Source organism: Prionailurus viverrinus, chromosome D4, assembly GCF_022837055.1.
Source record: "Prionailurus viverrinus isolate Anna chromosome D4, UM_Priviv_1.0, whole genome shotgun sequence".
Lineage (NCBI taxonomy): Eukaryota > Metazoa > Chordata > Mammalia > Carnivora > Felidae > Prionailurus > Prionailurus viverrinus.
In genome coordinates this window covers 15628233-15651165 of record NC_062573.1, presented here as the reverse complement: position 1 = coordinate 15651165, position 22933 = coordinate 15628233, and the positions used below count along the sequence as shown (strand labels likewise).

General features: G+C 41.6%; 2 protein-coding genes across 2 annotated transcripts in view; one reads left to right on the top strand and one right to left on the bottom strand.

Annotated features, from left to right (window-relative positions):
• Positions 1-1704: 1704 nt before the first annotated feature.
• The window catches only part of UGCG (UDP-glucose ceramide glucosyltransferase), a 38495-nt gene continuing 17266 nt past the window's right edge, over positions 1705-22933 (top strand). Inside the window, exons 1-2 of the mRNA XM_047829147.1 lie at positions 1705-2230; positions 20742-20883. Of these exons, the coding sequence (XP_047685103.1) occupies positions 2133-2230; positions 20742-20883 (240 nt within the window). The 5' untranslated portion in view covers positions 1705-2132. The remainder of the gene's footprint in view (positions 2231-20741; positions 20884-22933) is intronic.
• The window catches only part of SUSD1 (sushi domain containing 1), a 276094-nt gene continuing 266280 nt past the window's right edge, over positions 13120-22933 (bottom strand). The window contains exon 16 of the mRNA XM_047829145.1: positions 13120-13765. Coding sequence (XP_047685101.1) covers positions 13752-13765 — 14 coding nt within the window. The 3' untranslated portion in view covers positions 13120-13751. The remainder of the gene's footprint in view (positions 13766-22933) is intronic.

The following is a 22933-nucleotide window of genomic DNA, read 5'->3' as shown; positions in this document are numbered from 1 at the left end:
TACATATTCATGCATATTCATTTTGGAATATGTGGTCCTAACAGATACTGTAGAATGGTTTGTACAAGACCAACCGAAACTAGGTTCAAGTACAATATTGCTGCTTCTGGCTCTGCACTCCAAGTGTGGGGCCTGCTTGGGATTCTCTCTCCCTCTCTCTCTGCCCCTCCCCTGCTTGCACACGCGCACACGTGCGCACATACACACTCTCTCTCTGTAAATAAACTTAAAAATTTTTTCCATTTGTAGTTATTTTGCTAGTAGTGTATCATCCCACTATAACTTTAATTCATCAACCAATAACTCTGAACAATATAAGTTTCCTTTGTAAGCACTGTTCTTTCTCACCGACTTTACCCCAGTAAAACACAAAGTATAGTAAATGCAGATTGGTTCTCAGTACAGACATTAATTTAAACTCTTCTCTGATTGTAATTTATCACTTAACTGTAGATTAAGGTAGTTCATTTACTCAATATCAGCTATAATAAATAGCAATGATAAAATAACCAACTTCTTTTCAAAATTGAATTCAATTCTGAAATCTCAAGGGAGGTCATGGATTATTTTAAAGGAAATCACTTGAAATAATAAACACCGTCTAAACATAAAACAATCAAGAAACAATATAAACTCATCTAGGCTAAAGAAACAAACAGGAACATTTAATACTAGATTAAAACGTCTCCCTGGACAGATTTAAAATGAAGATAAATGCTAAATTGCCTTACAATCCATAGTGCCACTGCTTAACATTTTAGAGCAGTGCTATCCACATGCGTAATTTAAAATTTTCTGGTAACTATATTTTAAGAGTAAAACAACAAAAACAGTAAAATTAATAATTTTTAATTTAACCCAATATATCAAAAAATAGCTTCACGATGTAATCAATAATTGTAACCAAAATTGGTTAATGAGGTGGTCTTCGACATCGGCGGATGGTTTAGACGCACAGCACGTCTCAATTTCTACCAACCACATTTTAAGCGCTCAATAGCCACATATGGCTACCGTATTGGACAGTAGTCTTAGGGGACTTCCATACTAACTGATTCCTTATATTTGTGAATGTGAGAATTTCTTTTACGTTACATTCTCTACGGTGCTTAGAGATATGTGAGGCATACGATTATTTTGCTCTCCGGTCGGTTGTGATCCAAGACAACACAGCATTAAAAGCATTGAGAAAGAAAGGCAATGGGACACCCGTTGCGTCCAGGAGCATGGCCTGGAGGAGGGCCTAAGCCTCTCTGAGTGGTGCCCGGCGGAGAAGCTGCAGACACAGCGTTGGAAACTGGATTTCGAGACAACCCGAGAGGCTGCCTGGAACTCCGTGTCTTTCTCTGGGGCGCCCCCGAACACTGCAGCCGGACAGAGGGCAAGCAGCCTCTGAGCCGGACACACGGTCACGCGCCGCCACCGCCGGGGGAGGCCTGCCCCGGGGCTGCAGGGCTGGCCGCCCGGGGCGCCGCCGCCCGACGCCGAGGGGTAGGCGCGGGCGGAGATAGGAGCCCGGGGAGAGAAGGCGGGCTCGCGTCCAGCAGAAGCCTCGCAGGGGCGCGCTCTCGAAGGTGACGGTGACGCAGCGGGCGCGAGGGCGGCAAGGTGGGCGGGGAGCAGCGGCGCGCACCGCCCCTCGGAGAGGCGGGCGCCACGGTTCCGGAGGGCGGGGGCGAGGCGGGGCGCGCCGGGGAGTCGGATCGCTGGCCGGCGGTTTCGATTAGAGCACGGAGCTGCGGCGGCGGAGCAGGGTGCGGAGCTGCGCGGCCCGGGGTCCCGCGGCGAGGCGGCGGGGCGTTGGCATCTGGGGCGCAGGCGCTCAAGGACCGGCCGGCGCCTGTGAGGGTGTGGAGAGGCGAGCCGGAGCGCGGGGGCCACTGCCGCTCTGACCACGGAGCCCGGCCACCGCAGCGCCCGCAGCTGCGAGCGCGCCCAGGGCAGCGCGCGAACGAGTGCGCGCGGGCGGGGCGCGCAGGCCCTGCCCGCCCCTTCCGTCCCCACCCCCCTCCGCCCCTTCCTCTCCCCACCTTCCTCTCCCCTCCAGCGCCCCCGCGCCGGGCGCCCACCCTGTCCTCCGGCGGGAGCGCGGTCCGCGGCGGCGGCCGGAGCGGGCCGGGCCGGGCCGGGGGATGGCGCTGCTGGACCTGGCCCTGGAGGGAATGGCCGTCTTCGGGTTCGTCCTCTTCTTGGTGCTGTGGCTGATGCATTTCATGGCCATCATCTACACGTGAGTGAGGGGCAGCAGGAGAAGCCCTTGGCGCGGGGGTCAGGGCCTCCGGGTGGGAGAGTGGGAGGCATTGCGCTTTGGAGAGGATTGGGCTCGGGTGGGAGTGGAGAAAGCTAATTCTCAGACTGTTACTCCATTCCCTCTCACCTTGGACCAGCTGGGGCGGGGGTCCTTGAGGGGGGAAAGTGGTGAGTGAGGGGGTTTGCTGGGCTGCGGGCGACTGCACGGCCTGGGGAAAGGAGACTATGATCTTTCTATGTGTCGGCGGAACGTTGCTTGCTTGGTTTCATTGTGTTGGGGCTTCGTTTGATTTTTCATCTGGGCCAAATATAGTGTGTTGTTGTGCTGTAGTTGTTTTTTCGAACTGGACGACATTTCTGTTATGATGATGATCATTTTCACTCTTCTGGGAGCTGTACACAGCTACCCGGAGACCTCCCTGTGGATTTTTCTTCTTCCTGGATGCCTTTAGATAGGTGTGGAGCACCTGTCCACCTTGAAAAATATCCACCAAACCTCCGGGCTGACGTTACAGCCTAGAGTCATGTCAGCTTGTGTATTTCATTGTAGTTTTCTTTCCTTTTTTCCATTTCCTTACATATAGTCTTATTTAAATTTGTCTCCCCCCTCCCGACCTTTTTCATTATTAATTTAACAACTACATCTTGAGTCCTTACTAGATGCCATTCACTGGGGACACAGTGGTGAGCAGGACAACATTCCTGTCCTCATAGAGCTTACATTCTGGAAAGGAGAGGCAGATAATAATTCAAATAGGGTTATTTCACATAGTGATAAAGTCTGAATGATATAAAACAGGGTAGTGGGATGAATAATGATAGAATAATGAGTAATGAATAATGATAGAATAATAATAAACATTCACTTGTTTAAATGTCTTTAAAATGAAATCTGCCTTCCTAAAGAAAGGGAAGAATTACAGAGAGCACATTGCTGATACAGATTCACTGGCATTTTAGTCTGAAAAAAACATGATTATACATAGTAATCTTTATCACCAACTAGAAGAGGGCGTATGTCAATAGAGGAGATGGGAAGACTTTTTTCTTTAATGTTTATTTATTTATTTTTGAGAGAGCACAAGCGGGGGAGGGGCAGAGAGAGAGACAGGGAGAGAGAGAATCCCAATCAGGTTCTGGGCTGTCAGTGCAGAGCTGGATGCAGGGCTCTATCCCGAGAGCTGTGAGATCATGACCTGAGCTGAAATCAAGAGTCAGATCCTTAACCTACTGAGCCACCCTGAGATGGGAGGACTTTTAAGAAATTTGTTACTCACCCCCCCCCCCCCTGCTTTTTACTCTAGAAAAAAATGTGCTTTTCCTTTTGGAAATTTTGCATTTTATCAGGATAGGGTGGCATTTCCTGGTACTGGAAAAAGGTGGTACATTGTAGAAAACATACTCCAAAGATATTTATTTGGAGGTGAAAAAAACATGCCACTTGGATACTGCTGATCTCAGTTTTTGTAGTTTGTAGCTGATGTCACTGAACACTTTCTGGAGTTCATTTTAAATATATATGAGTTCTTAAAAAGCAATGTTGTTACTATTTTCCAATCATAAAAATTTTAAAAATGCTAACTATGTAAGAAATTTAGACAATACAGAGAGGAATAAAGAAAAGTTACACACACCAGAACTTCACCTTGTCAGCCTTTTGTGGCTGTCCTCCCAATTGTGTGTGTGTGTGTGTGTGTGTGTGTGTGTGTAGAGAGAAAGAAGGAAGGGGGTGGGGATTGACATTATAATTATTGTTCTGTAGCCTGCTTTTAAAATTTATCTATTTAGTAAAATGCTTTCTGGGAGCTCCTTTTTTACAAGGCACTTTTCTAGGTGCTGGAAATAAGGTTGAAGAACAAGACATCCAGGCTTTGCCCAACCTGCTCACATGGGGTTTCCATGTAAAATGTCATGACCACTTTTTTCCTATTTTAATAAATATCATCTCTGCATCCTTTTAAATAGATTTATGGCATTTTCGTTTATGAGGTACTAATATGTATTCGTTGATGGGCATTTAGGTTTCCGATTATCAACATTACAAACAACCCTGTGATGAATTCATATGTGTACATCTTTGAGAGGATTTCCTTAGTTTAGGTTCCTGAAAGGAATTATTGGGCCAGGAGCACATTTTAAACTTTGCTACATATTGCCCTATAGGAAGGTTGTATCTATTCGGAGTCCTGGTAACATTGTATTTTGGTCCTCATTTCCCCCTTGCATTTTATCGTGCTCCTCACTGTTTTCTGTTTTTTATTTTCATTCCTTTAATTACTAGTTCTATTGAACATTTTTCATATATTGATATGCTAGTTACATTTAGTTGTAAATTACATACTCATAATCCTTTGTGCTGCAATCTATTGCTGTATTAATCTTTTTGATACGAAGATTGTTTTTCTGTGATAGGTTGCATTTTTTTCCCCCAGCTTTTTTTTTTTTTTTTTTTTTTGTCTTTCAACTTTGTACATACGTTTAACGTAGAGGAAAGTATGTGCACCTGTGTTTTGGATTGTCAAGGCCTTTTTTTTCTTTTTTTAATGTTTCTGACTTGTGTAATTTTATAGCTATTCCTCCAATTATTATATGGTTAATATCCGTTTTCTTTTAGTAATTTGAATTCTTTCCTTTTTTTTTTTTTTTTTTTTTTACATTTTATCATGTAATGTACTCATTATTTTGCTTTGTGATATGATGAGATCTAGAGACTTAATTTTAGGTTCACCTAAATATTTAGCCACTTTTCCCAAAATCACTAATTGAATTATTATTTGATTATACCACAGTTTTGAAATACTATCTTTATTATAGACTAAAATTCTTCTGTATTCTTGCATGTTTCAAGATTCCCAGTGCTGTTTCATCGATCTGTTCTTGTACTAGTATCCGCTATTTTTTAAAGATTTTTTTAGTTTTTATTTTTAAGTAATCTCTACACCCAGTGAGGGGCTCGAACTCACAGTCCCAAGATCGAGAGTGAAATGCTCCACTCGCTGAGCCAGCCAGGCACCCCTCCACTGTTTTAATTAATGAAGTTTTATTACCTCATTACTGGTGAGGAAAGCCCCTTATTCTTTTGCAAACTTTATTGGATTTTATGCATTTTTGCTTAAAGATATACTTTAAGATTTTTTCCCAAGCCCTAAGTAACCTTGTTTTTCAATTGGAATGATTAAAATATTATTTTTAATTGGAAGTATTAAATTTGCAGCTCAATTTGGAGAAAATTGACTTCTTTCAACATAGGAGTATGATATATCCCCTTCCCTCTATAATATATACATAATGATAAAATCGCACTTTTTTAATTAAAACAAACATGAGAAATGTAGCTTAATATTCCAAGTAACCCATGGTGTTAGACTTGAGACAACTCTACAATTGTTGTAAGTTATTTATTTTGTGCTTAATGATACACAGTAAAGTTTTCTTTAAATACTTTCAGTTAGTGCATTTAGCTTCATTAAAATACCATAGAGAGGCTTTGTATTTATTTTCTCATGCCCTACATAGTTACCTTTGTGACTTCCAGTAACAGGATCCTGAAAATAGAATGAAAAAAATGCAATTAGTTTATAACATTATAATGAATAGTTCATTCATTAAAGGAATCTGAAGAATACCTTTTTGAAATGAGTAACTCAACATAGAGCAAATAGTCAACAGCTTAATTTCTTTTTTTTTAACAGTTCTTTTTTTTTAAGTTTATTTACTAATTTTGAGAGAGAGAGAGAATCCCAAGCAGGCTCCATGCTGTCAGAGCAGAGCCAGAAGTGGGGCTCAAATTCACAAACTGAGATCATCATCTGAGTCAAAATCCAGAATCTTAATCCAGATGCTTAACTGACTGAGCCACCCAGGCAACAGCTTAATTTCTGTATAAATTAAATCTTACCTCCCCCCCCCCTTTTTTTTTTTTTTGCTAAGTTCTTTCTTCTGGTGCCACCTTCAGAATTACTTACTGATTTGATTTGATCCCTTTCTTATTGTAATAAGGATACTTCCTGGTTTGAATTGTTTTCAAGCTGAGCACTAAGGTTTGTTCCTCTACCCCTTTTTCTACTGTACTTAGTAAAATTGCAAACTTAATATCAACATTTTGACAAGGAAAGCTAAAGAACACTGGCAACAATATTTTGGTTAAGATGTGCCAATATTCTGTATTTTATTGAATAATATGTTTTCTGAATGCATGTTCTGTGTCCTCTAGAATCCTTTTTGAAACAAGGTAAAGTATACATATTAAAATAAGCAGATATTGAGACTCTTCTAAAATGTGTGTGCTCATTGGGGCGCCTGGGTGGCTCAGTCGGTTGTGCGTCCGACTTCAGCTCAGGTCATGATCCCACGGTTCGTGGGTTTGAGCCCTGCATTGAGCTCTGTGCTGACAATTCAAAGCCTGGAACCTGCTTCTGATTCTGTGTCTCCCTCTCTCTCTGCCCCTCCCCTGCTCACACTCAAAAATAAATAAATGTAAAAAAAAAAATTTATAAAATTTGTGTGCTAGCAACTGATGGAAATGGATCCTGTTTCAAAAACTTATATGGCTCTGGTTGTCACATTAAAGAGATTAATCATGGACACCTAATTGTCAAAAACATTTAGGTCATACAGATACTATAGGAAAATGGCTGAGAAAAGCTATAAAACTTTTAAAAAACCAACTGTTTCTTTTTTTAAATCAAATACAATGTGCAATGGTATCTAGTTAATTTAGATTCAGTGTTCTATTGAATTGTGTCTTCTTAGAGACAGAGCCAAGTATTAAAAAAATGGAGCTCAGGCTGGCTCAGTCCGTAGAGCCTGTGATTCTTGATGTGAGGGCCGTGAGTTCAAACCCCACATTGGGTGTAAGATTACTAAAAAAAGGGTAAATGAACAACAAAAAAAATAGAGATCAGTGTGATTAATACAGTGAACAATTCTTGCTCAGATTATTTGTTAAGATTTCACAGATGTCTTACAATTCTTATAAGCCTGCAATTTAACATAACTGAGATAATTTGTAAACTAGAGAGCCATTCTTTTTAATATTTCAAAATGATCTCTGTTCACTGGTATCTCTATCAGTATACTACTGTTTTGCTCTTTTCCAATTTTAATATTGAACTGATACTTAGTCATTTCATGATATATTCTAGATGGCACACGTTTCCGGGATTACTGCCTATAATGCTCAAGATAAAATTCAGATTAGAGCACTGAAATTCAGGGCTCTTATCCCCAAGACTTTTTTTTTCCCTAAGTGATCTTTATGAGTTTTTCCTTTTTTGAGATCTAATGTGGTTTGATAGCTTGGGGGCTGCGGTGAAATCCTTTAAAAAGTCTGGAAGCAGCCATTTTCTTCTCTTTTTAGCCCTTGGGAGCCATATTGCTGGATGATAAGGGTATCTGAGCAAGACACCTTGCCTTTTTCCCTCTATCTCCCTTCTTTTTCTCTTCTCTCCCCCCGCACTCCCATTTTCCCTCTGCTTGGATTATCTTTTTTTTTTTTTTTTTTGGTCCTCTGTGTGTAATGTCCTAATGATTAGTGCTAGGCTTTATCGTTTAATTGACTGGAGGTGCCAGGCTAGTGTAGAAATACTCCTTGTATCTGTAAATATTAACTGCCCTCTAGTAAAGCAGAGGTCTTTTCCCTGGAGGTTTCCTTCCAGTTCATTCTACTTTTTTCTAACCTATTTAGCACAACAACTTCTATACCTGCTGCGTAGTTTTTGAATGGAATTTAAATACTCATTGTATCAGGATGTCTGTGGTAAACCACCTGTCAGAAACGAATTGTTTTTAATGTAAATTTTAGCACTTTAAATGTTATTTTTAGATAGTATGGCCTTTGCCTTAAATTCATTAATACATTGGCGTTCTGAGCCTTAGTGGAATGTGAATTGAGAGCTTCTTGTTTGGGTTCAGTTCTGAGATACACTTGGACTTTGGCCACATGTTGATCAGGTAGGGTCATTGCTGCCAGGACCACTTTGGGTGCCCCTTTAACCTGAGCCTGGGAAGATACCAAATTGGACTATAGTGTGATAGCTTTAAAAAGCAAAATGACCATTGTAATTCAGTGTTAATATTCAGTGATGGTTCTGTTGATTCATTAACCCTCCCTCTTCCTACGTGGTTAGTGCAGTACCCCTTATCTCTATTCTAGATTATTGTAACTATCTCTGTTCACTGGTATCGCTTCCAACAGCCTTGCTCCCTTTTTACTTTACTTTTCTTACTGTTGCCTTATCCTCCTGGAGCACTAATCTTAGATCATGTGCTTAAAATTTTACTATGATTCCCTATTGCCTTCACGTTAAAATTCAGGCTCTTTAACAAGACATGCATAGTTCTTTAGGAGCTGAGCCCTGTACTTGTTTCTTCAGCAACATTGAGTTACTGACATTCCCCTGATTATGCAATGTGTTTTCTTTAGAATTCTCCTTCCTTATGCTCCTTTTTTTCCCCTCCTTTTTTGTTTAACTAACTTCTACTCATTCAAGTCTATTTAGACTTTAGCTTTTTACTGGGTTAGGCACCCCCCTTCTATCCTTCTTTAGTAACTAGATTTTACCCATCTAAATTGTAAATGTGTGTTCAGTTGTCTCTTTTCCCAATTAGATTGTAAGCTTTTGAGGGTAGGGATAGTGTCTTATTTACTGTTCCGTCTCCAGTGTGTACTAGGCACTCAATTATTGCTGGTTGAATGAATCGTCTTTAAATTTTTTCCAGTAGTGATGGTGGATTTACGTTCATTAGTTCAGTATCATTTGGCCATTGTGATCTGAGGTAGATGGTCAGATTTGGGGATGCTTTCAGTGGCCATGGACTCTGATGAAATGTATTGGACCGAACGGAATCTTTATTTCCCTATTTCTAATTAATTGCACATTAAAATAGAAACAAGACTCTATTAATAACATGTTTACTTACAGATCTGAGTCTCCTCCCCAAGGTTTTCCTATGGGAATGCCTGTCTTGTCATAAATAATCTTTACCCTTCGATCTGGCCTTCAGGGGATGCTGAACCCAGTGCTTTCCTGAGTTGGTTGACATGCAGATCATTAAGTGTCCCCACTTTTCCTCCATCCACAGAATTTTATTTTATAAACAGAACAGTTTAATTTAAACATCACATTCTGCTTTAGGGAATTTTCTGGAAGACCATTGAGACAGTTTTGATTTGAAAACAGCTTGAGTGGATGCTATATTTGAGGGTCTCCTGTGTTTTTGAGCACTGTGTGCTGGGCTCATAGTCTGTTGGGTGCCTGTCTTACTTAGTTGTTATTAGCAAAATACCATGCCCTGTCCATCTCCCATACACTAGGGCTAACTTGTCACCAAAGGATTAGTGAGTTGGGGTTTTTTGGGGGGAGGGAATGGTAAAATTAATAAAGATCTTATTTGTTTTCAATGGTAATGGAATTTTTCGTATTCTCTAGTATGTAATTAAAGTCTACTGTCCAGTGGAAATGGTTTGTGTTTTCCCATAAATCTAACTCACTATTGGTTATTTTGTGTCCTCTGGGGAATCTTCTGTCTGCAGAGTTCAGGTTGCACCAGAAGGTGTGCTTTGTGTTGCTGAAGAAGCCCATTTTGATGCAGTGCAATTTTTTAAAAGTTAAGTGGTATCTAGAAGTAACATTAGTCATGACACCTAGTGATCATAAACACACAGTAACAGCCTTCCAGGGCACAGGCAGAAGTAACAACAACAGAAGCCTTTAATCATTGGAAATTGCAGGCATGGACTATGTGAAGTAGGGGACCTGCTGATATAGCAGTCAGCCTAATTTTACATGAAATATTAACAGGCTTGGTGGCATGGAACAGAGGAGATGAATTCCGAGAGTCAGATAAATCGGTTCAACCGAGCCACCCCGCAGAACTATTAAAAAAAGCGCTGTTGGGGGCGCCTGGGTGGCTCAGTCGGTCGAGCGTCCGACTTTGGCTCAGGTCATGATCTCACAGCTCGTGAGTTCGAGCACCGCGAAGGCTCTGTGCTGACAGCTCAGAGCCTGGAGCCCGCTTCGGATTCTGTGTCTCCCCATCTCTCTGCCCCTCCCCTGCTCATGCTCTCTCTGTCTCAAAAATAAATAAAAACATTAAAAAAAAAAAAAGCGCTGTGGGGGTGGGGGTGGGGGGCTGTTAAGCAAGGTGAACTTTGCCCTCGAGGAATCCTTACTCCCTTCGAAGCCTTGTGTGAGATTCTTCACTTCTGGGAGGTGTAGTTCTCTGCATTAAGGTTGCTGCAGAGGCTGCTACCAACCGACTGAAGGGGAAGAGCAGAGCCTGCCCTCTCTCCAGGGAGTGTCCCTTCATACCAGGCTTCCCTCCTGCTCAAAATGCAATCAGAATATGAAACTGTAAAATAAGCCATTTAAAGTGGTACACACTAGGGGCGCCTGGGTGGCTCAACTCTTGATCTCGGCTCAGGTCATGATCTTGCAATTCGCAGTTTGTGAGATTGAGCCCCGCCTTGGGTTCTGTGCCGACAGTGTGGAGCCTGCTTGGGATTCTCCTTCTCCCCCTGCCCCAAATAAACAAACATTTTTTTAAGTGGTACGCACTATTAAATAAAAAAATTTATGAGAAAGGGAAAGCAGGGAGGGGAATTAAAAGATTAGAAGGCTCGGGCGCCTGGGTGGCTCAGTCGGTTAAGTGGCCGACTTTGGCTCAGGTCATGATCTCACCGTGAGTTCGAGCCCCGAGTCGGGCTCTGTGCTGCCAGCTCAGAGCCTGGAGCCTGTTTCAGATTCTGTGTCTCCCTCTCTGTGACCCTCCCCCGTTCATGCTCTGTCTCTCTCTGTCTCAAAAATAAATAAACGTTAAAAAAAAAAAAAAAAAAGATTAGAAGGCTCAAACGATAAGCCAAAATGGCAAAAAAGAGTAACAGTTTTAGAAATGAGCTGTTAGGAAACACAAATCATCCAAGATAAAATAAGGCCATCCCATCAGCTTAGAGGTTGAAAACCCTTCTGCAGAGCGGCAGTTAGGATTCATCGAGGTAAAGCTGCTATAAAGTCCACCAGAAACCCTGAATATTTCTTACAGTCACTTGGAGGTCTTTGAAGTGTTCTGTGAATAGATGTCCTTCTAGCTCACAATGGAGGGCAGGACCTGAAGGCCTCTCTCTTTTGACTGTGATTCACCCCTCACGACTTTTTGGACTTGACCAAGTTACTCTGAGGAAGCAGCCCAGCCCGTGTATCCATACTCCTGTCCCCTGTGTTCTGTCCCCTGTCCTGCTGCTGGCAGGTACAGCCCTGGAGCAGCTGGCCATGAGCACCTCCTCCTCCCTGCCCTTGAGAGTGACGTGCCTTAATTACATGAATGCGACTTTTGTGACAGAGGGTGACTCCAGCTCCTGACTGAACATTTAATTTAGAAATAATTCCTCGGGAAAATGACACATTGAAGTTTTCCCGTGCTTTCTGTCTCCCCAAAATGGCTCAGTCACGTTCCAGGATGATTTTATTCTTTAAACATGAAACCAGTCAAAACCATTGACCGGACATAGAGGAGGTCCATTCCTTTTTGTAACCCAGTGTGTTCCTGAAAATGTAATAAAATCAAATTTCTGAAACTCAGATGGACATATATATTAGGAGGGGTGGTTCTGTTTCCATAAAGAACTAAGATTATTATTAAAATCCCAAATTATGGCTCTGCTGGAGCCTGATGCCTGGGACACGCTGCCCCTGATTGAGGGCTTTCCAGGTGTTCAGGGCTGTGTGGAGGGGCCTCCCTCTGGCCTGGACTGGAGTGCTTAGAAGGCTGCCTTGCAGTGTTTGCTCTGGGGACTGCACCGGGCGTGGTGATTTAATAGTCTACAGAACAGTCTCTTTTGGACTCCCTCAAAATGTCTCCATTCTAGGAGGCAGTGTGCTTGGATTACATAGTCACTGGGGGTTCCTTTGCTCATGGTGTCTGGCCTTCCCCGCTCCACTCTGAGCGTGGCCAGCTCTCCCTCTAGCAGAGAGAGCCAAGTGAAGGGTTCTGTGGCAGCAGAATCCCACATTTTGAGTCAGGCTCTGAGGGTAGAGGAATTCAGAGAAGCCAGGACTGATGCAGCGCCTCTGACCCACTGAGAACCCATCTAATGGTTTAAAGGAAGAGATCAGGCCACTTCAGGGGATAATTGCTGTTAATGTTCCTTAGTTGCATTGCCTTTACACTTTTGGATGATCTCCGCAGAACTTCAGATTTGTTCCTAAGTATTGGGTGTAATTTTAACTTGGGATATAATTTTAGCCTGAGAACTGCGTATCATTTAAACTTTGTATTAAATGTGTTTTATGCCATGTTTTGACTGTCTCTTTTAACCGTGATTTGGGAATTTTGATGATCCCTTTTCCCCCCTTTAATCTTTCTTAATACACCAGAGTTGTTTTATGTTTTAAAAAAGCACCTTATATTGGGGCGCCTGGGTGGCGCAGTCGGTTAAGCGTCCGACTTCAGCCAGGTCACGATCTCACGGTCCGGGAGTTCGAGCCCCGCGTCAGGCTCTGGGCTGATGGCTCGGAGCCTGGAGCCTGTTTCCGATTCTGTGTCTCCCTCTCTCTCTGCCCCTCCCCCGTTCATGCTCTGTCTCTCTCTGTCCCAAAAATAAATAAACGTTGAAAAAAAAAATTAAAAAAAAAACGCCTTATAGGGGTGCCTGGCTGGCACTCGCAATCGGTGAAGTGTGTGACTCTTTGATCTTGGGGTTGTGAGTTCGAGCCCCACATTGGGTGTAGAGACTAGTTAAAAATAAAAGCCTTTAAAAAATAAAAAAAAATTTTAAACCCAACGTAATAGCTTAATATTTAAGTACCTATGAAAGAATCTTTAAATATGTGAATTTCCAGTTCTTCCATTCTGGTGTATAAGCCTCATCAATGTTTGTCATCTCTAAATCTCCTACTAGAACTATAGTAATTCGGAGAAGTTACATTTGGTGGAAAACGTCCTTAAAATTAGCAGCTTTAAAAAATGATCAATATTAGCTATCATTGAATGTTTACTTGTGGCTTAATTGCCTCTGTTTCTTACAACTACTTTGAGGTACGTACTAATTAATTATACACACTTTAAAAAAATTTGAGATAAAGAAGTGATTTACCCAAGGATTACTCAGCTAATTATCTGTGAAGCTGGTATAGAAATCCAGGAGAACCTCCTCCACCCCAGGCTCTTAAACCAGTATGCTGTCTGTACGGCTGTGGATAACCTAAAAATAACCCCGGAAGTAATCTGCAAGGATAGAGTGTTAGTATGGGAATTTCTTCAGTTGCTGTGAATCTTGCTTCTGATAACTGGCAACATTGAGACTCGTGTGGAGAGAGCCCCTACTGCTTTCCTGCAGCTCTTCCCCATTCTCACACTGTTTGAGCTACTTCGTGGGCTACTTGTTTTCAGCCCATCCTGTAACTAGCTGCTGATCTTCCTGATTTTCCTGAGCTTTCTTCTCTCCTTACAGGAAATCTAGTCTTCCTAGGTCCATGGTTCTCAGCTTTGACTGCACTTGGGAGTCACCAGGAGAGGCCTAAAAAAAAAAAAAAAAAAAAAAATTACAGTCAGTTAAGCCTCTCACTCTAAATTTCGGTTCAGGTCATGATCTCACGGCTCATGGGATCAAGCCCTGCCTTGGGCTCTGTGCTGACAGTGTAGAGCCAGCTTGGGACTCTTTCTCTCTCTCTCTCTCAAAAATAAATAAACTTTTTTTTTTTTTTTTTTTTTTAAGTACTGCTTGCCTAGGTCTCAGCCCTAGACATTCTGATCTAACTGGTCTGGGCATCAGGATTTTTTTTTTTTAACTCCCCAGGTGATTTTCATGTGCAGTTAAGGTTGAGAACAGGTGCCCTGGGCTGTTCATCCACAGTTGTGGCCCTCACCTGTTCTCTCTTGGTTTCATTGAATCCTCCATGTAGCCAGAACTCAAGTTCATCCCTTCATCATCTTGCCCCTTGCCTTCCCTCCTATCAGTCTGCCTTGTTATCCTGAACCCGTCTCATAATTTATAGCTTCTCAACTTTCAAAATCCTGCAGAGGGTAATCTCACAGCCATGTGGGTTAGTACTACTACACATTCATGGTCTCAGATCTCAGCTAAGCCTTCAGTGCTCTCTGGCACTGCCTTGTTTCTTTATTTAGCCTAGGTCACCCATTACTGGCGGAATCTCTTCTAAATCTTCACTATCCTGCCTTCCCTTCTAAATCTTCACTATCCTGCCTTCCGTCTTGTCAGCTTTTCTTCACTCCTGCTCCACACTGTGGAGCCTGTCGTACTATGCCATTTTCTCTGTCTTTACCTTTGACTAGCTCTTCCCCTCACTCTGTATACTCAAGTATTTAAAAATATTTTCCCCCAAATTAAACTGAAAAACCTTTTTCCATCTAGTTACTCTTGCCTTTTTATTCACTGTCAGGTTTCATGAGAAATTAGTGTTTATTCCGTGTTACCACATTGCACTTTTCATTCCTTTGCATCCATTCCTTTGCTTCATTCCTTTGCTTCCTTTTCATTCCATGCTCCCCCCTCCCCATGCACAGTGCTCCAGAGGCAGCAGATCCACACAGTGAGGTGGACATTTCAGTTCTTGCCTTCACCTCTCAGCTGCATTCAATGTTGCTCTTCCTTGAACCCTTTCAGAAAGAAAACAGCCAAATAAAGCCATCTTTAATAAATCCTTTCTTCCTGCCTTTCTGCGTCTTGGCTTACTCCCTCCTGGTCTCCTGCATGTATTATTGGCTCTATGTCAGTTACATTGATTTGTGGCCACCTGCTAATGGCATGCTTTACCCGGGAGAGCTTATGTAGTCAACAAACTCTGGACGGCTCCATATTTCTCTCTCTAGACTAACCTGACCTTCTGAGCTCTGTATATATATTTCTTTATTCTTATCTAGTCAATGTTTTTTAAACTTGAGAACATACTGTTGTTTATCCTTATTTTGCCGGAGCCTGGAGAATTTATAATCTACAGCAGTGTGGTTCACCGCTGGCCTGCATCAGAATCATTTGGATGCTTATAAAAATACAGATTCTTAGGCTCTGCAACCAGTCCATTAAGTTGTGATTTTCACCTGTGGGCATTATGTATACAAATATTGAGAAACACTGGTCTCCTGGTCTGGAAACTGTATCAAAGCAGTAGCTGGAGCAGTTGGAGGGCTTAGCTTCTTTGTTTTCCCTGTTGCAGGAGTCACTAAGCTTCTTTACCTGATGTCTAGTATGTTAAAAACCATTGTTTCCTATATTTTGTCTGATTTTTTATGCTTATTTATTTATTTTGAGAGAAAAAGTAGGGGAGGGACAGAGAGAGAGACAGAGGGAAGGGAGGGAGGGAGCAAATTCCAAGCAGGCTCCATGCTCAGTGCAGAGCCCAACATAGGACTTATCTCATGACTGTGAGATCTTGAACTGAGCCAAAATTAAGAGTCGGAGGCTTAACCAACTGAGCCACCCAGGCACCCTGATTTTGTCTGATTTTTAAAAAGTTGTTTCAGGTGGGCAAGCAAATTGGGTCCCTGTTTCTTCATCTTGCCCAAAAGTTTAAGTGTGGGGGGTGGGGTGGGGTTTAGGTCAAGTTTTTTGATACTTTTGTAAAGACAGAGACAAGGCTGTATTAGCCCCAAATTGGAAATAACCCAAATGCGCATCAACGGAAAGTAGCTAAATAAAGTGTGGTATGTTAATATAAGGAATACATGCTGTAATGAAAATGCATGAACTATAACTAAATGTAACAACAAGGATGAATCTCACAAACATATGAAGTCAAAGAGGCCAGACACAAATGAGTACATCCTATGGGTTTCCATTTAGATAACATTTTAATACTGGCAAAATTAGCCTATGGTGTTGGAAGTGAGGACAGTGGTTACCCTTGAGGGGGAAGGTAGTTAGTAGATGGGGACATGCAAAGCCTTCTGGGGTTCTGGTAATCCTGTTTCCTGATCTGGGTACTGGTTACATGGGTGTTTCGCTCTGAGAAAATTCATTGAGCTGTATACTTATTTATATGTGACTTCACTGTATGTGTGTCATGCATCAATAAAAAGTACTCTCCTCCACCCTCTAAAAGAAGGACAAGGTCGCAAACAAAATGCGTGATGGGAAGGTAGAACTGGATTCCCAGTGTAGAACCTGAAAGTGAGAAAGAACTGTGCAAAGGATCCTGACAGAAGGCAGGTCACCTGCTCCAGGCCACTGGTGGAAATGCATACCCGTGATCGATCCTGTGCAATGTGTGGATGCAGTAGGCTCAAGTTCAATTCTAAGTGATGCAGAAACCGTGCCCCGAGATACCAAAGTAAAAACTGGTTTGAAACCAGGAAACCTTGTAGACCCTGTCAGAGCCACCCCACTTGGAAGACTCTACCACTTGGGCCACTTTTGAGACTCCAGGCAAATTGGCTGTTGATCATGTTTTGAAAGCTACAGATTGGTTTACAATACACTGGCCAAGGCCAAGGCACCCGCCAACATCATTTCTCTGTGTGGCAGGCGAAGTTAATAGATTTCTTGCTTTAGGACATAGCTTGGTTGACCGTAAGAGTTTTATATGAAGAAGAACTTCTATACATGTGCAATTCCCCCATTAGACTGCAGCTCCTTGACAGTAGGGAATTTGCCTGTCCATCACTGTATCTCCAGCACACAGGATAATGCATAGTATACATTCGGGGTTCAAAAATGATTGTTTAAAAAAAGGGATTAGGGGCGCCTGGGTGGCTCAGTTGGTTGGGCGGCCAACTTCAGCTCAGGTCATGATCTCGCAGTCTGTGAGTTCGAGCCCCGCATCGGGCTCTGTGCTGACAGCTCAGAGCCTGGAGCCTGTTTCCGATTCTGTGTCTCCCTCTCTCTGACCCTCCCCTGTTCATACTCTGTCTCTCTCTGTCTCAAAAATAAATAAACGTTAAAAAAAATTTTTTTTAAATAAAATAAAATTAAATTTAAAAAAGGGATTATTTGGTAAGGGGATGCTAAGTAGTTGTAGAGCACCACTGTGTGCTCATCATAGTGCTCTGTGATTTTGTGTGTGACTTCATGGATATTCTTTTATTGTTTTTGCTAAACATTTCAAGCAATTTGTAACAAGGGGCTTTGTCAGTTGTGTTACATAAATTGAAACTGTATTCTCCAAAGTAGGATTCTTGTATCCTAGGGTATACTCCACAAGAGGACTCAGTGGGATATGGAAAGAAAATATTGGGGGATGGAGGGAGGAGAGATGGATGTGGGGGAAAACACAAAAGACCTTTTTTTAAAGGTCCTGTGATATAGTTGGGAGTTCGAGTTATTTTTGAGTAGAAATTTCAGATCTAGTATTTACCAGTTGTCTTCATCATAAACCTGGAGAGGACTTCATTGTTGTTTGGTGAGTCAGAATGAGTCTGATAAAATACTGCATTCTTGATATGAAAAGCTCTTCAAAGGATAGGAGGTATATCTATGTTAGTGTTTAAACCAAAATATCTTAATGAAGGAGAAGGGGTGGGGGGAATAGGATCAGTACTAGACTATTTAACACTGTTTAAGTTATCCTTGTTCTTAATCTAAAGACTTGCTAAATGCAATGAGATAGTGGGCTGGGTTTCTCTGAATTGGTCATGACCTTGTGCGTGTTTTGATAAGCTTAATAGCACTTGAATGATCTTGCAGTGGGAAGAGAATAAAAAATTTCTGGGATTTTAGTCCACCTTATTTTATCCTCCGTGTCTCAAACTGTTTCATGATTTCAGTGTTTTTGCTTCTCATTCTCTCTGTGCCACATTCTGGATAATTTCTTCAAATCTAGATTCCGTTTGTCCAGTCCTCTCTTAAACTGTATATGCAGTCTTCTGTTTTACCTGCCTATTGAGTTTTTATGTCAACAATCATGATTTTTATTTCTAGACATTGCATGTTGTCTTTATATATATGATGGTCTCTCTCAATCTTTCTCTTGGGTTTTGTTCAGCAACACAGGTAGTTTGCGTTATGGGTTCCAAACCTGTGTGGTCAGGTGTTCTCCTGGAAGACTTTCCTTCTTTGAGGGGTGGATCCAAGAAGGCAACATCCCCATCTTCCCTCTGTGGGCCAGCATTTTTCTACTTTGCCTTTCAGGGATTCCATATTATACAAGGTTGTCAGAACAGAGTTCCCATCATTCTTACCTCAGGCTTGTCTCCATCTCCAGATCACCTGGGACTAACAGATGGCCCTGGGGCAAAAGCATCCAACACTCACTCACTCAGAAATTTCTCCTCATTTCTGACCTGAGAGGTTTCCCTTATTTTCTTAACAGTTCAGTCATGTGTTTAAAAACATGCTTTGAGTGCAGTTGTATCAAATATTATAACCATTCTGTAAGAATATGTGTGTGTGTGTGTGTGTGTGTGTGTGTGTGCGCGCGCGCGCGTGCGCGCATCTGTGTTGGCTTGTATATGCATTTTTTAGAAGTCTGGAAAGATGAACAAGAAACTAATATTGCTGAGAATGTGGTGGTGAGAACGTGGCAGATGGGGGACAGGGGCGACAGGGAGACTTCTTTTACGTGAATATTTTAATATCTTCAGTGATTTGAACCATGTGGATACAACTGGTTCAATCAATTAAATATATAAGTTTTTTTGTCTCCAGCAGTCTATATGTTCTCTATTGGCTGGGTTTCCTCAGACATCTAATCTGCCATTTTGTTAGATACGGAATAGTGGTCATTTTTGTGGTTATATAAATTTTAGATTATGGTTTTACCTCTGTCCAACCTCTCAATGAACTTGGTAGATGAATATTTTCCAAACTATCTATGGCAAAGGATCAGCTCTTTAAAATTTTTCCAGTCTGGCATGGACTAATACTCTGGTAAACTATAATAAAAATAAATACTGGGGGCGCCTGGGTAGCTCAGTCAGTTGACTGTCTGACTCTTGATCGCTGCTCAGGCCTTGATCTCAGGGTTGTCAGTTCAAGCCCTGTTTTGGGAGGCTACTAACTACATACATACATACATACATACATACATACATACATATACATACATACATACTGATCATGTGCTTGGATGGCATGGAAAGGTCAAAGTGCTATAAACATTTCTAAATGCTTCTCTCAATTTCTTCTCATCACAGACCAGTAAAAAGCCACTTTATTCACTGACCATACTGAGCAGCACTGCTGGAAATGGTGCCCCATTATTATCCAGCATTTGGGGACTGTGGATCAGAAATTGGTATCACCTTGTTCTTTAAGAAATCTTTTGTTGGTTTAAATTTTTTTCCATTGTAGGTAACCTGTTTTCTTTCTGTAAAATCTTTTATGGCTTTATCTGAAACATTAGATGTTCACTGTGGCACATCCCTGTCTTTAATTAGCTGAGAGTGAGCCCATGGCTAACTGTTCTGGATGATGGTAGTGATGTACTTCCAGAAGTCATTCATAGATTAATTGCGTATTTCATCAAATCCAGGATGCTGGTGTTTTCTTGATCTTCTAGAAGGTTTCATTGGTTGGGTTTCATGCTATTAACTTAGGACTGCCATCTGGCTGCTACCAATCATAAGATGCCATTGATTTCGGAGATGTTAAAATGTGGAAGAACGTGTGTCTTAAAATATCTTGCACGTGGCCCCCTGATTGTTCTAACCTGTAATTACTGTTGAGTGCTTAGAGACGTGCTTATGAGAAGGAGGGAGGAAGACTTTGGTGACCTCCTTTAGAAACATCATCACTCTGCGGAAAGGCATCTCTTCTCTTTGTTGTGACACCATGAACATTAACTGGGGCAAATTCTCTCTTTAATTGGCATGGCTTCCCTCCTCAAGAGCCATGGGATGGGCCAGCACTGAGAACCTTGGCCAACTTATCTGTGAATTGGTGGCAATGGTGTATCTTCCAGTGTCATTACCAGACATTTTTCTCATTATTGAGATTTCAAATTCCCTCTGTTCCATCCCAGCCATTCTGAGCTTGTGAATATTGGGAGTGCTGCTAGTTATCCCATTTTCTTGCTTGCCCTGCTGGTAGCCTAGTGCTTCTTTCAATCATGTGTTATGTGGACTGCTTACTATAGAAATATCTCAGATTTTTCTGGTTACACATCTCTATTTTTCTGGGAAAGATAGGGATTTCCCTCCCCCCGCCCCCTACAGTTTTTATAGTTTTTGGTCTCTTTTGATGGCTCTTTGGGAGGAAGGGCAGTTAATGTGTAGGCTAACACTATAATTCATTTCTTCACCATGTGTTTATTGAATGCCTATTGTTTGCCAAGCATAGTTCTCTAAGCACTGTGAGTACAGCAGTAAACAACACTCTTAAGCTCCAGCCTCCATTGGAACACTCATTCTGCTTAGATCTGGTTTTCCTAAACTGGATGCTTACCTGATTACTTTCCTTCATTTTCAGATAACCCTTTAAAAAGATGTCAATTAAAAAAAAATTTAACTTAGAACTTAGTAGTTTCTTGATAGCTTGACACATACTTTATATAGCACTATTATGTTCTCCAGAAATAACGTATATATTATTTGCTTTTCAGCCGATTACACCTCAACAAGAAGGCAACGGACAAACAGCCATATAGCAAGCTCCCAGGTGTGTCTCTTCTGAAACCTTTGAAAGGAGTAGATCCTAACCTAATCAACAACTTGGAGACATTCTTCGAATTGGATTATCCCAAAGTAAGTACAGTCATGTACTCATTAGAAATGGGTGGGATCATGGGGCGCCTGGGTGGCGCAGTCGGTTAAGCGTCTGACTTCAGCCAGGTCACGATCTCGCGGTCCGGGAGTTCGAGCCCCGCGTCAGGCTCTGGGCTGATGGCTCAGAGCCTGGAGCCTGTTTCCGATTCTGTGTCTCCCTCTCTCTCTGCCCCTCCCCCGTTCGTGCTCTGTCTTTCTCTGTCCCAAAAATAAATAAAAACGTTGGAAAAAAAAATTAAAAAAAAAAAAAAGAAATGGGTGGGATCATGTTTGTTTGGTTTTTGGTGTGTGTGTGCGTGCACACGCTTCTCCCTCATGGTAAACACTTAAAGAGGCATTCTGATACTGTAAAAGGTGAAGGTATTAAACATTCATGGTGATCTCGGCCTCATACAACTTATGCTCTAGTAGCAGCAGTCACAGGACAGAAATGGGGTTGAGGAAGGGAGGGGTGCAGATTCCTTTTTGTAACCGCTTGTCCATCTGAATTTGAAATCTGTGAGTAAACCTCCTGGAACTCGGACATGGTTAAGTGCCTGGCAATTTGAATATAAAAATCTTGTTCCATGAGAGTTGTACGTGAATGACAGGAAGAAGAGGCAATGAGAAAGAAAAAGCGGCGTTTAATGGTCTGAAATGGGATTCAGGATAGCTAGAAGTAAACATAACCCCCCTGTAAAATGTGGCTTTTGAGCCAAGAATAGGTTGCAGTTAGTGATAACATGGGTCTTCCTCATACCTAATTTCTAATTTCTGTATCTTTCTGAGTTTTAATGCCCAATTGTTTTGTTCCTATCATTTATCTATACAAGTTGTAGATCTGTGAACTCAACCTAATCCTTCATTGGAGAACTCCCGGTTTTGTTGAGATGAGAGCATTCTTTTTATTTCTTCCTTTTAATATTCCACCTGTAGTTTTTTTTTTTTTTTTTTTTTAAGTTCATTTATTTATTTTGAGAGTGAGAGAGCGTATGAGCAGGGGAAGGGCAAAGAGAGAGGGAGAGAGAATCCCAAGCAGGCTCCACACTGTCAGTGTGGACCTTGAGGAGCTCTGTGCGGGTCTCAATCCCACAAACCATGAGGTTAAGGCTTAAGCCCAAATCAAGAGTCAGATGCTTAACCGACTGAGCCGCCCAGGTGCCCCTCTGCCTATAGTTTCTTACGAGAACTTAACTATTCCTCGATTTATATATTTAGCTTCATCTCAGCTTTTTAAATTGCCTGTTTGAAACACTGCTTTTGAATGTCTCTTTACATGTCTACATGCTTGATTTTAAGTCCATTTGAATTTTCCCTCCACGGTCTCTATTCACTTGAATAGTTTTTACCCTCACTGTCTCAGTTTTTACCCTCACTGTCTCAGCTTTTCTATAGTTTTTGCCACTTGGAGACTCCTTCCTATTTCTTTAGGACAGTGTAACCCAAGTAATGAGAAGGAAGATAAAATACACACCACACTTCTCGTAGTAACTGGTTTTCATGTTCTTATTTTCTTTCTTTTTGCTCTTATTTTTCTCAGTAGCATCAATGAAAAGAATAGAGAAGACACAGACGTGATAGCCTTAATGCAGCTCTTATTAAGTATGTAGACACGAGTATAATTCAGTCATTTTGTAGTGTTTTTATATTACTGCTTTTAAAGTTTGGAAGTCGAGGTATTTGAAGCTAATTTTAAGCAAAACCATTATGTGTTTTTCTTACAATTTGTGTGTGTTGTGTATTATATATGTATTTAATAATTTTAGAGATCTGAATCACGCATGTATTATCTATCCCATAAATTGAATATGTAATTAAAAAAAAATAAGATCTATACTTGATTTTTTTCCCCGACTAGAAGTGCAAAAAGTGGCCTTCAATAAAATTAATTGTAAAATAAGCTTTGCAATAAGGAATATGGAAGGTTTTTTCAGGAATGCCTAGGTGGTTCAGTCAGTTGAGCATCTGACTTCGGCTCAGGTCATGATCTCACATCTTGGGAGTTTGAGCCCCACATCTGGCTTGCTGATGTCAGCGCAGAGCCTGCTTC